The sequence below is a fragment of the Monodelphis domestica genome, chromosome 6 (assembly GCF_027887165.1).
Source record: "Monodelphis domestica isolate mMonDom1 chromosome 6, mMonDom1.pri, whole genome shotgun sequence".
In the NCBI taxonomy this organism is placed as follows: Eukaryota; Metazoa; Chordata; class Mammalia; order Didelphimorphia; family Didelphidae; genus Monodelphis; species Monodelphis domestica.
Window position 1 is genome coordinate 3889429 of NC_077232.1, and position 20756 is coordinate 3910184.

At 49.5% G+C, this 20756-nt stretch overlaps 1 protein-coding gene across 1 annotated transcript; it reads left to right on the forward strand.

The window, feature by feature from the left end:
- The first annotated feature begins 13958 nt into the window (after positions 1-13958).
- On the forward strand, positions 13959-20545 carry LOC100021631 (fibroblast growth factor 4B). The gene is made up of 3 exons (XM_001373689.4): positions 13959-15070; positions 16324-16427; positions 18292-20545. Exons 1-3 carry the CDS (start codon positions 14773-14775, stop codon positions 18466-18468), a joined length of 579 nt encoding a protein of 192 aa, XP_001373726.1. The 5' UTR covers positions 13959-14772; the 3' UTR covers positions 18469-20545.
- Positions 20546-20756: the final 211 nt, after the last annotated feature.

Consider the following 20756-nt stretch of genomic DNA (forward strand, 5'->3'; position numbering starts at 1 on the left):
TTACCTGAGTCTTCCCCTATTCCCTCATATTTAAAATGGGTTTAGTTATAGCACCTGGGGTGGTTAGCAGCTACTTTGCAAATCTTAAAGAGTGGCATGTAAATGTGAGCCATTATTCTTGCTGTTCCCTGGGTAACCTTGGGCTGAATAGTTATAACACTCTCAATTGTCCATAGTCTTATCTGTGACAAGGAAAAGCTGTTCTCTGCCTTAAGCAGATGACACCTGGAGAACTGGCTTTGGTTTGGGAGTATTGGACTTTCTCTCATGAAGGACATCATTGTTGTCTCTTCTTCTTTCTTTCTTTCTTCTTCTTCTTTCTTCTTCTTCTTCTTCTTCTTCTTCTTCTTCTTCTTTCTTCTTCTTCTTCTTCTTCTTCTTCTTCTTCTTCTTTCTTCTTCTTCTTCTTCTTCTTCTTCTTCTCTTCTTCTTCTTCTTCTTCTTCTTCTTCTTCTTCTTCTTCTTCTTCTTCTTCTTCTTCTTCTTCTTCTTCTTCTTCTTCTTCTTCTTCTTCTTCTTCTTCTTCTTCTTCTTCTTCTTCTTCTTCTTCTTCTTCTTCTTCTTCTTCTTCTTCTTGTTAATGACTTATCCAGGGTCACACAACTAGGAAGTGGGTGAGGACAGGTTTGAATTCCCAGCTCTAAGCTTGGCTCTCTATCCACCTCTCTATCCAGTGAGTCACCACACTGTCCCAGTGAAGGGCACTGTTAAGGCAGAAGAGGGAAACCAGGAAATTATAAGATTGTAGGACTCTAGAATCACAGGTTGAGAGTGGAAATGTACCTTATGATTCATCTAGTCCAAATCCTCATCTTACAGATAAAGAAACTGAGACTGAAGAATGTTAAAGTTTTTTAACAAAGTCCTACAACAGGGAGTAAGGGGCAAAGTTAGAATATGGACCCCACCATCTTCCCATGGTACTGTTCTGTCTCAAGAGCTTTGATATGGTGCCTTATTAGAAATGGATAAAAGACACAAGAGATGTTGAGTCCAGAATGGGGAAGCCTGGGGGGAAAGGAGTGTAGGAGAGAGATTTTCCAGCATTTGAGTGGCCATCAATTTGAAGAGAGATGTATTCTCATTAGACTAGTTTTTCTTAGCTCTAAAAGACAGATGCAAAAGCAATGGGCAGGAACAGCTAGATGACTTAGTGAACACAGTCAGGCTAGGAATCAGGAGGACCTGGGTTCAAATCTGACCTCAGATACTTCTTAGCTGTGTGACCCTGGACAAGTCACTTAACACTGTCTTTTAAAAAAAAACCACAATAGGCAGAAATGATGTAGAATTACATGGAAGTATATCAGGGGAAACTACCAAGCCAAGAGAGTTCTCCTTGAGTGGAATAGACATCCATGGGAAGTCTTATATTCCCCACCTCTGGAGATCTTCAGGCAGAGACTGGAGGACCAATCTGCGATGGGGACCCTCATGCTTTTCCAGGTTGGCCCCAGCATGTGTCTAAAGCCCCTCACAACTTCTGTGATTCTGTGAAATACTCAGTGTGGCCACCTCATCCTTGCTCTCCCCAGGGCTGGAGCATCTGGCTTTCTCAAAATATCTTTTGCAAACTAAATTGGGCAGCTGAGCAAGGGCCATCAAGGGACTCCCTAATGACAGAAGGGGCCTGGCATGGCAGAGGGAGCTCTGAGGAAGATGAAGCCTGGTGTCCAAGACAGGAAAGTAGGAAGCAAAGGCAAGAGGGGAGATCATCGGTTCCACAAAATCATTGGTTGAGAACAGATCAAGCCAGCTCAATGGAGTCTTTATTGGGCACTGATCACAAGACCAAATGCCCTCTAGCGACACAGCACAGCCCATCTCATGTGTCCTATCTGGGGGTACAGCTGGACAGGTGTATCGGGGAAGATGTCTGAAGAGCCCCGAATGTCAGGGTGATGGAGACACAGCAGTGAAACAATGAGACCTGGGTAAGGATCGGGTGAAACAAAGTGGGAATCATCTAGGTGAAATGGAGAGGAGGGAGGAGATGACAAAACACCGTTACCAAGCTCTAGCTCTGCCAAGCTTTGAGAGGGACCCAGTATTTCCTCCCCGTAATTCTGGGATATGTCAGCTTGCTCCTCTTACGATGATGGGACTTTCAAGGCGTTCTCATTCAATCTTCTCATTTTGCAAGGGAAGCCCAGAGATGGGGTGGGACAGCTAAGGGGCAGAGCAAGGACCAGAACCATCCCAATGGGGAATGTCAGCATGGAACTGGGTCTCAAAAGGCACCTAAGTCGTTCTAGGTTGGTTTTTTTCTTCATGTAATCTAGAATGTTAGCTTTTCCCCCAAGGACATTCCTCAGGAACGTACTCATCTGTGAAAAAGGGGTAAGGGCTTAATAATAGCACAGCAACCTCGAGAGTATGCGAAATGCTTTACAGAGCCTGAACGCTCCATGGAAATGCTAGATATGATGACGCCAAAGTTAAAATGGAAACTTAAGCCCCAGGTCTATGGTTGTCTCCGTTTCTCATGGAAGAGGGTGATGGGGCTGTCTCCCATAGGTGACCTCAAAGAGGCGATCAGTGTCTTTGCTCTTCTTCCTCTAAAGCCCACAAAGGGCTTCAACTATTTCATCATTTTCTTTCCAGAGCAATCGTTGTGGACCCCTCAAGGACTCCGAAAGTACCAGACCGTGTTTAACTCGGGACGCTCTGGGAAGAAGCTGGGGCCTCTCGGTTGACCTAGTTTTCAGGGAATGACCCCTGGACTTGAGGAATCTATTTTTAAGAGTCTGCCATATGGCCTCTGCCAAAATAGTTTGAAGAAGACCCCAGAATAGCGGCCGGGGTTTGCACAGGCTTAAGAACATACAACCCGGGTGAGAACAGGCACACGCCAATCTCTCAGCATCAGAAAGTCCTGGATTTCTTCCATGATGCCAAACTCGGGTGACTCTGCCCTCTGGCACCCCCAGAAACTGCAGTTCAGAACAGGCCCAACCAGGCCAACTATCCGTCTTGACAAATCATATGTGTGCACCAACATACATGGTACATGTTTACCCTGAGCCATTTACAAAATGACACCACGAGGTTCTAGGATGTGCTGGGACCCAGGTGGAGAATCCAAGCACCGTGCGAGCCCCTGGGTGACTTGGGAAATTCAGTCTAGTGAGCATTTATGAAGTGTCAGGCCAGGGCTGCGTGATGGGTATGTCATTGTTGTTCTTCAGGCATGCCCAACTCCCAGTGGCCCCATTGAGGGTTTTCTTGGCAAAGACACTGGGGTAGTTTACCATTTCCTTCTCTATCTCAGTTTAACAGTTAAGGAAACTGAGGCCAACAATGTTAAGTGACTTGCCCAAGATAACACAGCTAATAAGTATCTGATGCTAGATTTGAACCAAGGTCTGTCTTCCTGACTCCAGCCCAGAGTCCTATCCATTCTAGCTCCCAGTTGTACTGGGGTTCCAAAAACAAAAATGAGACAGTCCCTGCCCTCAAGGAGCTTACACTCTACTGGAGGAAAACCAAATGGTACAACATGAATACAGTCATTTTGTTTGTTTGGGGAAGGGAGCACTGGAAGAGAACCTTGAAGAGAGGCCGAGAGGCCAAGAGGAGAGGAGAAGAGAACCTGAGCTGCTGGAGTCCCAAACTTCATCCCAAGGTGACCAGTCCTCCTCCCCTCGTGGGACCTGTCCTGGGGCTCCAGCCTTAGCTCCAGCTCACCTGCCTGAGCTCATGATCTCTTGGCTGGCTCAGCCTTCAGAAGCCCAAGGTCACCACTGCCTAACCAGCCATGGGACTAGGACCTAGTTTGAGATACTTAACAAAGCAAAGGAAAGCAGAGGCATCACGGGGTGGTGGGGAAACGGCAGCATTCTTAGACACCACCTTAAGGCCAGGAACTGATTTTGCTTTTTGGGGGGAGGGGGAGTGTCTCCAGATCCTACCAATCTCTGGGTCATAGTAGCGGATTAAGAGATGCTTGTTCATAGACTGAATGATTAATTGTCTGGAAATCCACCCAGCTGCTGGTGTCTGTGCTCCCTCTCTTTTATTCTACTTTGTACAGAGACTTGAGTTTGAATTTTCCTCACTTATTGGCCGACTCCATGGGTCTGGGTAAATTACTTCATCTCCCTCAGTCTTCGCTTCCTCATTTCTAAAATGGGGACCAGAATAGCATCTACCTCCCAAAGTTGTGGTAAGGATTGAATGAGCTATTTCTGAACTCCCTTGTAAACCTTAAGGCACCCCATAAATGCTATTATATATACATTATACATACTGGAGTGCTGAGCCTAAAACCAATTTTTGTGAGTTCAAATCTGGATCTGACACTTACTACTTGAGTGACCTTGTGCAAGTCACTTAACTCTGTTTCCCTCATTTTCCTCATCTGTTAAATGAACTGGAGAGGAAGTGGCCAACTACTCTAGTATCTTTGCCAAAAAAATACCCCAAATGGGATCATGAAGAGTCAAAGGTGACTAAAAAATGGTTGAACAACAACAAAGGACTAAATCTGAATGGTGCCCACACTAAGTCCCAAAGTGCAGGGGATCCCTGGGCTGTCTAAGGAAGGATGAATCAGGCCACATAGGAACTAAAATGGGCCCAAGCTTCCATACCAATCTCCTGGGAGACCAAGCCAGAAGGTAGCCACTGTACTTTCCAACACAGTGAGATAGAGAGACCTAATTTCAAAAAATAAATTGATAAGGGTAGACTTCAATGTGGAAAGAGAAAGCTGGGCTGGAATATGGGTAGTTGGGAGACCCTCAGCAGTCACTTCTACAATCCCCACCCTGCAGCAACCCCTGGGACCTGCCTTTGATATCTACGTCCTAAGCCAAAGCCCATTTTCCCTTTCCAGCTCCCAATACTATTGGTTATTTTGATGCCAATTCTTTGAATGTCAAACTTTGTTCTACAGTTAGTGTTTCTCAAGCTACAGCTTCATTGCCAATGCTGTAGGAAAGATCTGAGCATCCTAGACTTTGATCAAAGTCAAGATTACTGATCTAGGAAGCTTGAAGAACATCTAGTTTAACCAACTGTTCCATTTTACAGATGAATAAAGTCCAGAAGATCACATGACTAGCCAAAGGTCACAGAAATAATAAATAGCAAACTGAGGTTTTGAACTCGGGTTCTCTGAATTTGTTCCCAGGCCAGAAGAAAAGATTGCAATGAGATGATTTTTTAAAACTCATTTTCTAGAATCCTTGAATGTGATATCTGTTATTCTTCAACACCCTTCTGTTTGGTTTAGTGGAGAGACAAACTCATTAAGGGATAGAAAACTTGGGTTTTGAAAACTGGCACCATTCCCTGAGGGCTGAGTAGCCATGAGTAAAATTAAATAACTTTTCTGAGCTCAGTGCTTTCATCTATAATATGGAACTAAAGATCCTTTGAACCTCCCTTTTCCTTATGGATAAAACAAAAAATAATATTGCTTATTTAGCCACCAGGTGGCACTAAAAGCCACCATCTAGAAGAGTTGCTGGGCTTTGCATAGGCCCATAGGTTGGAAGTCCTAAGGTGGTGAAGTTCTCTGGTTTCAATGACCTTCTATGATTCAGCTCCATTTCTTTCTTCAGAAAAGTGCCAGCTCATTGTTGAGATTTGTACAGATTTGTGGGCATACCCAATTTGAACTTAGCTCTGAGCCCCCACTCACTAGTGCTTCCTTTCTTTCATTGATTTCTATGGATCACAGTGTCATTGATCTAGATGCTACGATAATGGGGACTCATACTCTAGAAGCAATCCTGAGGTTGTCTAGTCCAACCTCATCATTTTACAAATTAGGAAACAAAGGCCTGGGAGTTTTCAATGGCTTTCCCAAGGTCAAATAGACGGTTACTGTCGAAGGCAGGGTTTGAAACCAGGTTTTCTTCTCTAATTCCAATGTTCTTCCTCTGTATCCCATTTATTTCCATTTATTATATTTCAGTGAGTTCTATTCATGTGATCTAAGCATAATGGAAGGAGTTTTCCGCAGAGGGAGATGTGTATGCATGAACTTACTCATCAATAAACAGATGAATAATATGTAAACAGCATACAATGACTTATGAAACAAACAAACAAACAAATCTCCTGAATGCCTCCAAATTCATCAGTTCCGTAGAATGAGGCAATCTCACACACTAGGACTTGACTAGTCTGGCCCAAGGAGTACTTAGGATATACTGACGTTCCCATGGAAAGTCATGATTTTCATCCAGGAAGGGATGTTAGTCTTTCTATAGCCACAGCTATCCCATTATGGGGCAGATAAGATCATCAGTGGACTCAATAGCTGGCTCTAGCAAGAAGAAAGCTGCCAGTTTGAGTGTCTTTTTCTCTCTGACACTGAGTTTGGAACCTTCTGCTGAAGCCGGGGCTTCCTCACTTCCTGTTGCCATCTGACTCTAGGACCCACATTTCCTGTGTGTGTAGTCGGGTGAGGGAGTGACGAGGTGAAAAAATGCTACATCATTAAGAAGTTGCTATGTGCCAGCCACATCCACAGTCAGAATGGAATATATGTCCCTGCCCTCAAGGAACTTATATTTTATTGAGGGGAAACACATGCACACAAAGTCATTTCAAGAACCAGAGTTTGGGAGGATGATGAGGGATGGCTCCATGAAAAAGGTGGCAGGAGATACGAGCCTTGAAGGATGACAAGAACTCTAAGGTGTGGAAGGGAGAAGGGAGCACATTTGGGGCCTGAGGAATGGTTGGTTCCAAAGTTCAGAGGCCAGAGATTGGATATTGAGTACAGTGACAAGTCCAGTTTGGCTGGGATGTGGAAATCGGGAAGGAGAGCACTATTACTTCCAAATGAGGACATAGCCATAGTCACCAGAGTTGAATAGTTTGTATGTCTACATAGGACAACCAGCTGGAAAGTGAAACAAGGGATCAATTACCCAGAAATCTCCAAGCATCCAATGTGTGCTGCCCTCTGGACCAATTAGTTATTATGCAGTGGTAGATCATTGCACAGGCAGCCAAAACTTCATGAAAGGTGACTTAATGTGGAATCCAAGGACCTAGTTCTGACCTTCCTCACTTGGTGATGTGGGGCAAGCCCCTTCTAATCTCTAGAGATCTTTTCCCTTCCAGAAAAGTTTGTTGGGTTCAACCAGGAGATCTCTAAGATTTCTCACAACTGTAAAATCCTATAATCTGTGAATCCAGTTAGGTTGTGCCTCAGTGACCCCACAAGTTGTGTCAAAATTGAAAAACTGAGGCAATCCACTGGCTGTTTTGCCTAAAGGCAGTCAATGGGTTGTCAGAGGACCTGAGATCAATGACTTTCCTGCCTTATAACCGGGGTGATTCAGCAACTTGTAGGCTTAGGTCACCAGGAAAAACTTCCAAAAATCAGAGGTGTCCCCAAATGGCTGGATGACCTCCAGAAGCAATGGGCTTCTGCTCCTTGGAGGTCTTCAAGCAAAGGCTGGATTCCCCCTTTGAGTATGTTGTCTTGGGGATGTTTTCATTGAGATGAGGTGGACTTGAGTCTGCTGAGGTCTCTTCCAACTCTGAAATCCTGTGAATCTGTCAAAGATGGCCTTTCTCTCTCCCTTGACTTTTCCGAAAGAAAGAAGCTATTGTAGCCTTTTCTTCTTGTTTTCTACTGCTGTAGAAAAGGAAGTTGAGTTGAGAAAATAGTTGAGCTATTTACAAATTTACAAGGCTTGCCTCTTCCCCCTACCTAAAAGATCAAATGTTGACATTTTGTGTGATGGGCTGCAGAGAAAGGCTGCCAGGGAGGCAAGCTGGCATCTATCAGCAAGAACCTTCCTGCTTGGTGCTTACTTCTTGGCATGAGTGAAGGATGCATTGGAAAAGGGAGAGACTCAAGGTAAGAGCAGAGACCAATTAGACCATTACAATGGCTCAGATCAAAAGCCTTGAACTTACAGCTGGGTGATTATCGAGAGTGATAGACATAACATGTCAGGAAGGCAGAAATGACAACAGTAAACTTTTTTTTAATTTTATTTTTTTAAACCCTTACCTTCCGTCTCGGAGTCCATACTGTATTGGCTCCAAGGCAGAAGAGTGGTAAGGACTAGGCAATGGGGGTCAAGTGACTTGCCCAGGGTCACACAGCTGGGAAAGGTCTGAGGTCAGATTTGAACCCAGGACCTCCCTGTCTCTAGGCCTGGCTCTCAATCCACTGAGCTACCTAGCTGCCCCCTCATAGTAAACTTCTTAAGGAAGCAGCTGATTAATTTTAAAGCCTAGGACAATGCTTGGAATTTAGTAAGATCTCATATTCATCATATTGAATTAACCCAAAACACTGAAAGCATATAGCTTTGAAGGTACCCTCTCACTTGATAGCAGAAGCAACACCTATCCAGAGACACCTAAGGCAGCTAGGGGGGCACCAAAAATAATGGGAGGGGAATTGTTTTAAGAAGCAAATCAACCTTTTTGTGTGTGGACCCTTCTAAACGTTCCCTTAGAGCACAATGAATTTGGGTGAGTATTGTGTATCAGCTGAAGGTCTTGGTACTTGGGTCATAGCTTATCATAGACTCAAGGAGCTGGAAGGGGGCACCTGAAGCCTCTAGTCCAATAGATGCCTAGCAAAGACTTCTCTCTCCAAAATACCTTTCAAGACATCCCCAAGGAGGAGGGAACCTCTTCCTCCAGAGGAAGGCCTTTCCACTCTGAACAGTTCTCCTGGGAATATTTCCAACTTTAAGAGGTAATCTTTTTTTTTTTCATCCCCATCTCACTCCCTGCTCCCACTGTTGCTCCTAGTTCTGTCCTCTTGGGCCAAGTAGATCAAGTATCTTCCACAAGAGAGCCCTTCAGATACTTAAATACAGCTGGCATGTCCCTGCTCCACCTCCTTATATACCTAAATCTTCTCTTCTCTAGGCTAAATAGTCTCAGCTCCTTCCATTCTTTCTCATGTGTCAATTGGCCCAGGAGATCACGATTCTTACATCAGCATTCCTTCCCACTTTCTTAAAGCATAGAATCCCAGCCTATCAGGATAGGATGCTCCTCAGACTTGGACAGCCTGCTGCCATGTTGTCTGGGTGGAGTAAGCTGCATTGAAGCAATTATTGAGGCCTCCTGCTAAAACTCAGACCTCTGTTGAAGCAATCAAACAATCAAAGGTGTAATCTAGGTGCCAAACTGGGAATTAAATGGAAATTGGCGAAAGAGAATTAGTTATGACCTGCAAGGCTTGGATCAAAATAACTAGCTAGTTTAGAATTCAGGATTCTCCCATCAGGCCAGCCTAGTGGTGGGATAGTTCCATCTCAAGCCTTGATATGGAAACATTTATGGGTAGGAGAGAGTCTCTGTCTCCTCCCTCTACCCTCTCTTGACCAAAGAAAGTGACCTTCAAAAGGTTGGAAGTTTGGGACTTCTCAACAGTGATGGGAAGATTGCCCCCAGAACAGCAGTGGGGGATGATAGCGTCTATGCTAGGATTCCAGAATAAAATATACATCTCAGAGAATTTCACAAGGACAAGAGAAAAGGAGAAACAGACTTTCACCTATGCAGGAGCTATGAGCTGCCCCCATTGCCTCACATGCGGTCTAAACTGGAGTCTACTGTATACTGGACTCATGTGACTTCGTAGGAATATGTCCTAGACTTTGAGGAAAGGGAGAGATTTTTCTATCAACTGTTCTTGTACTTCCTTAGTAAATTCTTGTTTCTAAAAGTTAATAAATCCTCTCTGGATAACTTATTTGAACTGATATGATACTCAATGAGGGAGCACTCTGGTGAGGCAGAAATGATGGAAAGTTTTTTTGAGATGAAAGGCAGGGAAGAAGATGGAGCTCTTCATAATGGTCTAAACTTCCTCAGTAAGGTATGAGCTGAGGTCCTCAACAGAGAAGCAAGAAGAATATGAAGGAGGCTTGAGAAGAAAAGGTTTATACTAAATAGCTCTTGGGTTAGTAACCTGGCAAACCAATTAAGGAAGAATCAGTAGAGTGCCTTGCTGGGGTGAGGGCTCATTTGACGTTGGAGAGAAGGATCTGGGCAGTTTTGTTGCCTGATTTACTTCAGCTCCATTCAAAACAGTAAGAACAGAGGTGCCAGATGATGCAGGTAACCCAGGACTGAGATTAGGCAAGTCCTGAGGTTTCAAACGATAAAGAAGCATGGGAATTTTGATTGTAACACACAGTGTAGGGTCAAATTAGTTAACTACAGGATTTGGATTTGGATTTGGAAAGTAAAAAATGAAGTCAGAGAAGGGCTAATGACTTAAGGGGTGGAGGGAAAGGAGTTCAAGATGAGGATGAAGAATAGGTTTAGGGTAGGTGAGGCATAAGGAGATATGTGATTGTGGGAGATTATAACACATAGATGAATGGCAATGTTTTTGATTAAGAAATGTTATGGTGAGATCTAGGATATGACCATTTCTAGATATTTCTGGACATTTCTGGAATTTAAGTGTGAAACTGATAGGTTAGAATATTTGGAGGAACATGAACATCAACACTGAAGCCCCTTAGAGTGAGAACAGACAAATAGAGTGCTGAGCTTGGGCCAGGAAGTGTCCTCTTCCTGAGTTCAAATCTGACCTCAGACACTATCTATGTGACCCTGGGCAATTCACTTTACCCTGTTGGCCTCAGTTTTCTCATAAAAAAAAATTTAAACCCTTACCTTCCATCTTGGAATCAATACTGTGTATTGGTTCCAAGGCAGAAGAGTGGTAAGGGCTAGGCAATGGGGGTCAAGGGACTTGCCCAGGATCACACAGCTAGGAAAGGTCTGAGGTCAGATTTGAACCCAGGACCTCCTGTTTCTAGGCTTGGCTCTCAATCCACTGAGCTACCCAGCTGCCCCCTCAGTTTTCTCATTTGCAAAATGAGCTGGAGAAGGAAATAGCAAGCCACTCCAGTATCTCTGCCAAGAAAACCCCTATGTGGTCAGCAAAATATAAGCCCAAGGACTAGGGAGGAGAGGGAGAACATGTGTCAGATACCAAACTCTTTGAGAAAGGAGGGAGAATGACATCCACCAGGATCTGCATGAGGTAAAATGTTCCACAGTGAACTTTAAAAGACAGAAGGGTACTGAGTGATGGTGGCAAAGGGAGAGTCTAGAAGTGACAGGGGAAACAAGCAATAGTCGGACTCAGCCTCCAGGATCAGTGGGATTCGTGCTGGAGAATATGGCCAGGGTTGCCATGGCATTTGGGGGAACCAAGCCTCAGTGGAAACGTGGGTTCTATAGAATAGGGGTGAATGGGAAAGTCCAGGGGGAAAGACATTTGCTCATTGTGGAACGAGAATTTTAGAGAGCAGGACAGAAAGTGTGGCCAGACTTGGAACAGAACATGGCGGAGTAGGATGGAGGAGAGTGGGGACAAGAGGCTATGTGGTGGGGAAAGAGTTCACTCCCAGGAGATGGAGATTTAGTCAGATAGGGAGAGGGAGGTGGGAGCCTGAGAAGTAAAGCATGGAGGATGAACTGCAAAGCGCAGTGACTGTGTGCTTTGCCCTTCACTGGTCTCCTGCCTCCTGGGTATTTCACTCTCCCACCAGATGCAGCTTTCAGCTCAGGGCTGCAGGGAGGCAGACCCACACTTTAGTTTCATTAAATATGTGAGTCCTTCTGAGAGAGGAGTGAACCCATAACAGCAGAGGCTTCTGGGGATTCCAGGAAGCTTCCAGAATACTCCAGCCTTTCCATGGGTGCAGGAGATGCTCAGAAAGCCAGCCCCAAGAAGGGTCTGGCAGTGATCAGATTAACAAGAAGACTGATGCCACCTACGCCCTCCTCCTTGCCCCTGTCCTTGTCCTGAGCTTCCCAGCCCTTGACCTTGTGTTTACATTACTCTCTCTACTTGGAAGTGAATTTGCTAAATATTCAAGAAGTGCCAGCCACAGGAAAGCTCTACCTTCTCCCTTGGGGATACAGAGACAGTGGAAAGACTGAATAAAAGAATGTCTTCCCCCCACTTTTGATCAATTTCAAGCCATCCTTGTCCAAGGATTCAACTTACAGGCCGCCTCCTCCAAGCAGCTTTCCCTTATTTCTCCCCCTACCCCATTTCATCTTGGAAGTCTTTCAGACAGTTGGGGGCTGGGATGTTGGCATCTCCTCTCCCTGCCAGGCTGCCCTGACAGCACTCTTTAGATTCAGCTTCTCCCGGGGTCTTGGCACACAGCAGGCTCTTAATCAATGTTTGTTGAGTGAACGCCAACCAGCCAACCACGGAGCTGTAACTTTGGGTCCCTGTGGGCAAGAAGAGGTCTGGGACTGTGCAACTGGTGGTGGGATTCGCACTCAGGTGAACTCTCAGTTGACTCACGACTAGTCTCTTTTTCCTCCCCAAACCTTTACTCGAATTACAGTGTGGGCCGGTTCGAGGGTTTGGGGCAGTAATAGGACTCAGTATCCTGCTGAGGAAAAAAGGCGACATCACCCCTTGCCCTGATTGCATATCCATTCTGCAGCATTAAAGGGGGAAAAAAGCCATCTTCCCGGCGCCCTCGCACCTGTTGTGGAGGGTGTGGGGAGTGGGGGAGGGTGAAGAGACAAGCTTCCCCACTTCCCCACCCTGGTTGCTGCCTCCTTCTGCTCCCAGTCGCTTGGGGATCCCAGCTTGGCAAGTGCGCGAGCACTCCAACCCAGCCAGTGTTCTGTGCGCCTCTATGGAGCTCTCCTGAAATTCCCCCGAGACTCTCCCCGCACCTAGAGGGGGCGGACAAGGGGTGGGGCCCAGGGCCTGGCTAGCGGGGGAGGAGTCTGGGATCAGTTCGGGCTGGGTTGGGGCGTCCCCGAGCCTCTGCAGACTTGCAGCCCCCAGATCCGAGGGGAGAGGGGACCCTTTGGCCCCGCCGCCCGCTCCTCTCCTCCCCTGCAAAAGCACGTTGGCTCCCAGCTCAGGGAATTGTTCTGCACCCTCCAAACTGTAACTCGGGTCGCCTGGAGACGGGCAAAGCGGACATTCCTCAGGCCGCCACAAAGTGGGACATTGTGTCGGGGAGCCCAGTGCTGGGCGTTCTTGGAGCCAGGGTCTGGGATAGCAATCGGGAGGGCTCCACCCGGACCAGGGGAGTGGGAAAGGTTGGAGGCGGTAGCAGAGATTCAGAGGCACAGAAACTTCGAGGTAGGAGAAATGGAGGAAGGGCGGCACAGGCTAGAGAAAGCTTAGATCGAAACAGGAGTGGGAGAAGAGGGGGGAGGAGGGTGGGGGGAGACAGAGAGAGGGAGAGAGGGGAGGAGAGAGAAGGAGAGATTGAGAGACAGACAGACAGAGAAGAAGAGAGAGAGGGAGAGAGACAGTGAGAGATAGAGAGAAGCTGGGAGAGGAAGAGACAGAGGGAGGGGGGCCACAGAGAGAGAAAGAGAGAGAGATTGAGAGACAGATAGAGGAGAGAGACAGAGAGAGGCTGGGAGAGGGAGAGACAGAGGGAGAGAGGGAGAGACAGAGACAGCCAGACAGACAGAGAGGCAGAGGGAGAGAGAGACAGTGAGAGACAGAGACAGAAAGAAGCAGGGAGAGGGAGAGGGAGAGAGAGACAGGCAGACAGACAGAGAGAGCTCCGTGAAAGCAATAGAAAATGGATACCAGAGACAGAAAAGAGCACCAAGAGGCAACATTGGAAAGGAACTGGGATCATTGAGAGATAAGTGAGAGAAGGAAGGGAGAGCCAGTAGGGAAAAGAGAGTAGGAAGAGGAAAGAAAGAGAAAGGGCAAGGGAGAGAAGACAGAGAGGGAGGGTAGACAGAGAAGAAGGAAAAGTAGGACTAAGGAGAAAGAAGTGGAGGAGGAGAGATAAAAGTCAGAGACAATGAAGAGAAAGACAGGAACAGTGGAGACAGAAACAGGGTCAGAGTGAAGTAAGGAAAATAAGCAAAAGGGAGAGAGGAGAGAGGCAGCCAAAGACAGGTAGAAAGAGGGAGAAAGAGCTAAAGGGGGGGGGGGGAGGGAGACACAAATGAGGAAAGAGAAGAGACTGAAAAGAGACCAAAGAAGGGGTGTGGGGGAAAGAAGAAAGGACCCAGAGAAAGTGAAGGAAAGAGTCAAAAAACCTCTCAAAAGGGATCTATCTTCTGCCTCAAGGAGCAGGTCAGAAGAGCTGCCTCTACTTGTATTTTGAGAAGACAAAGAGGAAAATGTCCCAGAATCTTTCTCTCTCCCCCCACCTCCCCCCTCTGGTTTTCTGCCTGCTTGTCTCTTTTCCTCAAGATAGGATTGGAGGCTGGGGAGCATCTAGGGTTGATAATTTGACTTCTGGATTGAATGCTCTCTCCAGCAGTAGGTGGTGATGTAATAGGTACTAGGAAGATATAAATATCGGTGGCCAGGGCCCAGGAGCTATGGCTGGCTGCTAGGGGGAGAGGTTCGCACCCTCCACTCACTAGTCTTCTCTAGTTGAGATCCAAGTTCGTATCACTTCCCACTGACTCTCTCTTCCTCTCTCTCTCTCTCTCTCTCTCTCTCTCTCTCTCTCTCTCTCTCTCTCTCTCTCTCTCTCTGGGGTCTCTGCCTCCCTGTCTCTTTCTCCTGTCCCATGCAGTCGGGCTACTGGCAGCTCTCTAGGGACTGGCTGAGCTGAAAGGCGCTAGCCTAGCTGAAAGGTTTATGAACTGGGATCTCTTAGCACCGCTTGGTGTTGTCCTGCCCTCCTCTCTCCTTCTCTGGTCAGAGATTGAGAAGAGCCCAAGCCGGGCAGGCGGGTGGACCAGGCAGGCAGGCCGGCAGGCAAGCAAGCAGGGCAGGGCAGGGCAGGGGGGTATTTTTAGAGTCATTGACTGCCTCCAGCCAAACCACGTGTGTCCCCCCTGCGAGCCGGGATGCCTCACCCCTCAGCCTTGCTACCGGCGCTGCTACTGGGACTGCTGTCCCCCTGGCCAGGCCGCGGGGGCCCTCTGCCTGCCCCCCACAACGACACGCTCGACTGGCGTTGGGAGACCCTCTTCTCTCGCTCCATGGCCCGGCTCCCGGGGGAGAGGAAGGAGCTCAACAGGGACGGGGACTATCTGCTGGGCATCAAGAGACTACGCCGCCTCTACTGCAACGTGGGCATCGGCTTTCACCTCCAGGTCCTGCCCGATGGCCGCATCAACGGTGTTCACAACGAGAACCGCTACAGTGAGTAGCCAATGCGCCCCACCCCGTCCCCGCTGCCCATTTCTCTCTCCCTCTCCCTCTCTTTCTCGCTCTCTCGGTCTGTCTCTCTCTAGCTCACTCTGTCTCTGTCTGTGGCTCTGAATGTCTCTGCCTGCCTGCCTGCCTGTCTGCCTGTCTGTCTGTCTGTCTGTCTGTCTGTCTCTTCTTCTCTGGGTTCTCTTTTCCCCAAGAGGAGGGTCGGGCGTGCTAGGGCAAAGGAGGGATCCCCCACGTTGGAAGGCTGCTGGGCGGAGGGCTCCGGTTTCCTGCGTTTAACTGCCGGGTGTCTCACCGTAGTTCCCTGGGAGATGGGGAGTGCACGGGCAGAGTTTCCAAACCCGCGCGCGTCCTTTAGGTCGCTCAAGCTCTGCGGGAGGCCTCCCTGCCCGAGGCCGTGGCCCGAGGTACGAGCATGTCGGGCTCTGGGCAGCCAAAGGCGACTCTAGAAAGTCTGGGCGCCAGGGATAAAGGAACTGCCTTGTCGCCTGGGTCCAGGCAGGAAACCTGGAGGAGCCCCGGGGTGTTCTAGCTCCGCGATTGGAAGGCCACTAGGAGCCCGGGACTCGGTCCTCGAAGGGCCCTTAGCTCCAGCTAGTTCAGTCCGCTCTCGTTACAGAGAGGGAAACTGAGGCTGGCCGGAGTTTTTCGAGAGACAATCTCTTGTTCCTAGAGAGAGGATAGAAAAGTAGGGCTCGGGGGTCCGTCCGGTCCACAGAACTGTTGTCTGGGGGAAGGCGAGTGCAACAAGCGCTGCAAAGAGCGATATTTGTCAGGTTTTCGAGAAGACTCAAACGTTGGCTGGGGTGCAGTGCCCCTCCCCTCCCCTCCCCTCCCCTCCCCTCCGCTCCCCTCCCAAGTGGGCGCTCTGCGCTCTGTCTGGCCGGTGCGCCTGGGCCCCTTGAAGCTCGGAGGGGTGCAGGCAGGTATGTGTCCTCCCACTCCCACCAGGGGCTCAGATCCTGCCAAGTCCTCCCGAAGCTCAGCTCCACTCCTCCCCACCCCCGCGCCTACAACCGCAGCTCTCTGAGCCCTCTGAAGCCGGTGCCAGCCCCGTGCCAGTCCGCGGCAGCCCTGGTGGGGTCTGCTGTCTGGGCTGCCCTACATGGCGAAGGGATGTGGACGGGGTAAAGAAAGGTTAGCGTCCAGGTTAGGGCTCCGCTGCACAGCCCTCGCTCCCGGGGCCCCAAGCGGGGAGGATGAGCCCCAGGCCAACCGCCAGCGTGTTCCCCCTCTAGGTTTGCTGGAGCTGTCGCCGGTGGAGCGGGGAGTCGTGAGCCTCTTTGGGGTCAAAAGTCGTCTTTTCGTGGCCATGAACAGCAAGGGCAAACTCTACGGCTCGGTGAGGAGGGGGCTGGGGCGGGAGACTCCTGCCCGGGAGGCTGCCCAAACTGGGGAAGTGCTGCCCTGGGTGCCTTTGTCGCTGGCTCTGGCGGCTGTCGCTCGTCCAGCCTGGCCCGTTTCGTGGATTTCCCTGGAGCAGCCAAGCTGTTCAGGGGGGCCCTAAGCAGTCACTTGGGGAGGAATGAGGGGCCGGGGTGGGAGAGGTTGGGGGAGGGGAGAGCCTGCGCTTGTGGTGCTGCCCCCACCCCCACACATTCCCAGAAATCAAGGGGAGAGAAAGGCAGACCAGAGTGGAAAAGGCGATGCTTAGACTCGGCTCCCGGCACTTTTCTCTGAGCCTCAGTTTACACTTCCGTAACAAGCGCTAATAATTCAGACCCCTTGTCTGTCTGGCTTATAAGGAGGCAAACTTACAGAAATGGGAGCCCATAGGCTAGATAAGGGCTTGGAGGAGGGGTTGAGTCACCATCAGGCTCCTGGACTAGCAGCAGCCACAGAAACCTAACTGGAGAAAATAGATCTCCCCTTTTTTCTCCCCACCCCCTTTCTTCTTCCCTTCAAGGGAGTCAATCTGCTTGGGGGAGGGGGGAGGGACACTCCCACATGCCTGGCTCCTGCTGTTTCTGTTTCTGGCCCCTGGGGGGGGGGGGGGCTGAGCACCTAGAGCTATGGGGGGAGGAAGAATCCAGCTGACCCACTCTCCCCCCACCCAAGTCTGCTTCCTGTACCAGGCTCCAGAACTGCACCTAGCTTGTGGGCCTGGGAGAGTAGTAGGGTGTCACTTCCAGAGAAGAAAAAAGGGGGGAAAGACAGAGGAATATTAAAGGACTGGGAAATGGGTGCTGACCAGGTGTCCAGGAGGCTAGCCAGCTGCAGAACCAGCTGTTTTGTGGATATGAAGAATAGTCAAGTGCTACCAAACTCTGGCCCCATCCTCACTGAACCAGATGGGCCAAAGTGTCTATCCTAGGTTTTAGAGAGACAAAAGACCTCAGGGATCATCTTCTCTCTAATCCCCAGTGCTTAGCCTAGTGCTTGACACATAGTAGGTGCTTAATAAATATTCTCTCCATCTATCTATCCATCCATCTATCCATCTATTCATCTATCCATCTATTTATTTCTATCATCTATCTTTCTATCTATCCATCCATCTATCCATCCATCCATCTATCTATCTGTCTATCTATCTATCTATCTATCTATCTATCTATCTATCTATCTATCTATCTATCTATCTATCTATCTGTCTGTCTGTCTGTCTGTCTATTCATCTATCCATCTATTTATCTTTCTAGCTATCCATCTAGCTATCTAGCTATCTTTTTCTTTCTATTTATCTTTCTTTCTATCCTCCTATCTCACCCCTTTTCGGAAGGGAAAACTAAGGCAGCTATAAAGGAGGTAGGGGGCTTACCTGAGGCCACCTGGGCCAGGAGTTCTTTGTTTCTGTTACTTACTACTTGTTTTTCCTTAGGCAAGTCACTTAACCAAATGGTCTCAGTTTCCTCATTTGGAATCCTTCCAGGTTTGGAAGATCTTCCGGGTCTGGATCTGTGTTCTTAGGGCTGCTTTCTAGGGCTTTTGTCAGTTTAATGTGGAATCATTTAGTCCTGTCTTGTGGGGCCCTTTGACCCTTGGAGGCAGCTCTAAGTGGGAAATGGAGGCACTGAGGCCCCTCTGATTCCTTGGGCACTTTCCTTATTCCTGCGACATAGTGAAGTCCTTGAGCCTGCCCTGAGCCGGGTTTTGGAGCGCCTGAGTGGAGCCCATCCGAGTGGAGGTTGGAGGGTCTGGGAGGAGCACTGGTGCCCCGTGAAAGAGCCCCAACTCACCTCCTTGCCCCCTCCTCTTCCCTTCAGCCCTACTTCAATGACGAGTGTACCTTCAAAGAGATTCTCCTGCCCAATAACTACAATGCCTACGAGTCCCGGCAGTATGTGGGCATGTACATCGCCCTGAGCAAAAATGGAAGAACCAAGAAAGGCAACCGAGTGTCACCCACCATGACGGTGACCCACTTCCTGCCCAGGATCTGAGGGAAAGACAGCCCCCAGGCCTTCCCGCTCTCACCTGGAGAGGAGGAATGTCAGAGGCAGAGACGGGAAGGAGGATCGGCCGGAGCCAGGGAAAAGCAGCCCAACAAACGTGGTGCACTTTCAGTGGACACTTCTGCGGGAGCAGGTGTATGTAACATAGCTAAGTTAATTATTTAAGTCTGTATATATGGGCCCCAACTTATTTATAGCTCTGTGGGTGTGTTGGTTTTCTGGAAAAGAAATGAACAGAAAAGGGGGAAACCCCACTTTCCTGGGACTGCGCCTCCCCGCCTGCCTCCTGTCACTGTTTCTCAGTTATCCGTGTGCTGCTGTTATCATTTGGCCAGTCGGAGGGCCTTCTGCTGTGCCCTCCCTTGGGTCCCCTTGTGAGCACCCGGGCCAACTAGCCCTTGTTCCGGCTGCCGGGGGTGGTGCCGGGCCCTCAGCCCATGGCTGAACCCCGTTTGCGTGTGGCTGCTGCTTGACAGAAACATATGGGTTTCCTTCTGGTACAAAAAGTGCCCAGTGGAAGGCCACCCCCCAATTCTGTTTTTAGACCAGCCAGGGCTGGCCTTTGAACCATCCTCCAGGCAGTCTTCCTCCATCTACAGCCGGGCAGCAGGGGACAACTCCACACACTTTCATCCTCCTTCTTTTTAGACCAGCAACGGTCCCGGGGCCCTTCCCCCTGTCGGGGCATTGGGAAATGAGGGGAAAGGGGGCCTGCCTGGTTGGCATGGAGTGCCCGCTTCCTTGTGAACCCAATGCCAAACCCTTCTTTTTGTTGCAAAATATGTGGTAGCTGCTCCCCAGTTCCGACGACTGGCTCGCCAGCCTGGAGCAGAGGGGGCGGCTCTGCCGCTCTGACTCCCCGGCTCGAGCTCGAGCTGGCTCTCTCGCCTTTCCAGAAATCAATGGCGTGCTTGGAAGGAAGGGCCACTTCTCGGCCTGCTGCCCCGTTGGCTTCGTGTCTACCTCAGCAACTCTTCTAAGCGGGCTCCCAGCCAAATCCCCAAAGCCAGCCCGGATTTCTGCTTTCCAGAGTCTCTCCCCGGCTCTGGAGGGTGCCGTCCCAGCGCCCCGATTTTCCATATGTAGCCAAGAAGCATTCCACCGGTGTGGGATCCCATCTGAACCTTGTCACGTTTGAGCTATCTTTACCCGGGGATTTACTTTTAGTAAGGATAATCATGGAGAAAATATTCGCAGACAGCTGTCAGAGGGCACTATATGGTCAGTGAGTAACCCTATATTTTTCTTTATATATTTTTCCAATGGAAGCCCTGTCCCTGGAGCAAAGGCAGAAGAGGCAGAGGCAGGGGCTGGGGACGGAGACAAAGGGCCCCCCCACCCCCTGCCACCCAATGGCCAGTGGGGACATTTTCGGGAATGGTCTTTGGAGTTCACACAAAATGGCCTTAGGTGGCGGCTACCAGAAACGCCCCAAATGTTTACGAAATACTTGAGCTCTCCTCGAGGACGTTTGCAAACCGGCTCCCGAATTAACTTTATGGGTCCCAGCAGACAGAGACAGCGGGCCTGGGGAGCATGTGAGGCTCGCCTTTTCCCTGGAACATTCTTGCTTTGGGCCGTTGCGCTTATCGGCTCTCCAGTGTCTCCTTTCCATCACCTGCTCCCCTCCCCTGGGCTCCCTTAGCCCGTGGGGCTGCGCGGGTGCAGGGGGGTGCCAGGCCTCTGGGGAGCGGCGGCCCAGGCAGGCCCAGTGGGCAGCTTGGAGGAGTCTTCTGTCATTTCCAGGAAGAGCCCACCACGGGGAGCAGCGATTCTTCCCCGTCTCGCACAGCCAGAGCCCTCCAGTTGGCCGGAAAATCGGTCCCGTTTTCTTGTCCCTCCTCCACAGACGCACATCAGGAAGAGCTCCCAACATGGTCGGGCGCCCTGTTCCCCACGGCCTGGCCTGGCCGGCCCTTGGAAGTCCTGTTGCGCCATATTGACCCGGATGTGTGTCTGACCAGTATTCACAGAATCTGTCTGTAGTTTTATACAGCTACTGTCTGATATTGCAGTGTATGTGCTATGCACACGGAACACGGAATAAATAATGATTGGTTACCATGGACAACAAGCCGGGCTGCATGTAAATCCTTGGAGAGGGCACGAATGAACGCATTCCATGGCAGATCAGCCAAGGGCTGCGACCCCCATGCAGAGGCAGCTCGAGGCTGGCCGTAAGGGAAAACTTCCTCACGTCCAATGGGGGGGGGGGGCTCTCCATCACTAGGGCTCTCAAGCCGTGGCTGGATGACCACCAGCCACACACTGACCAG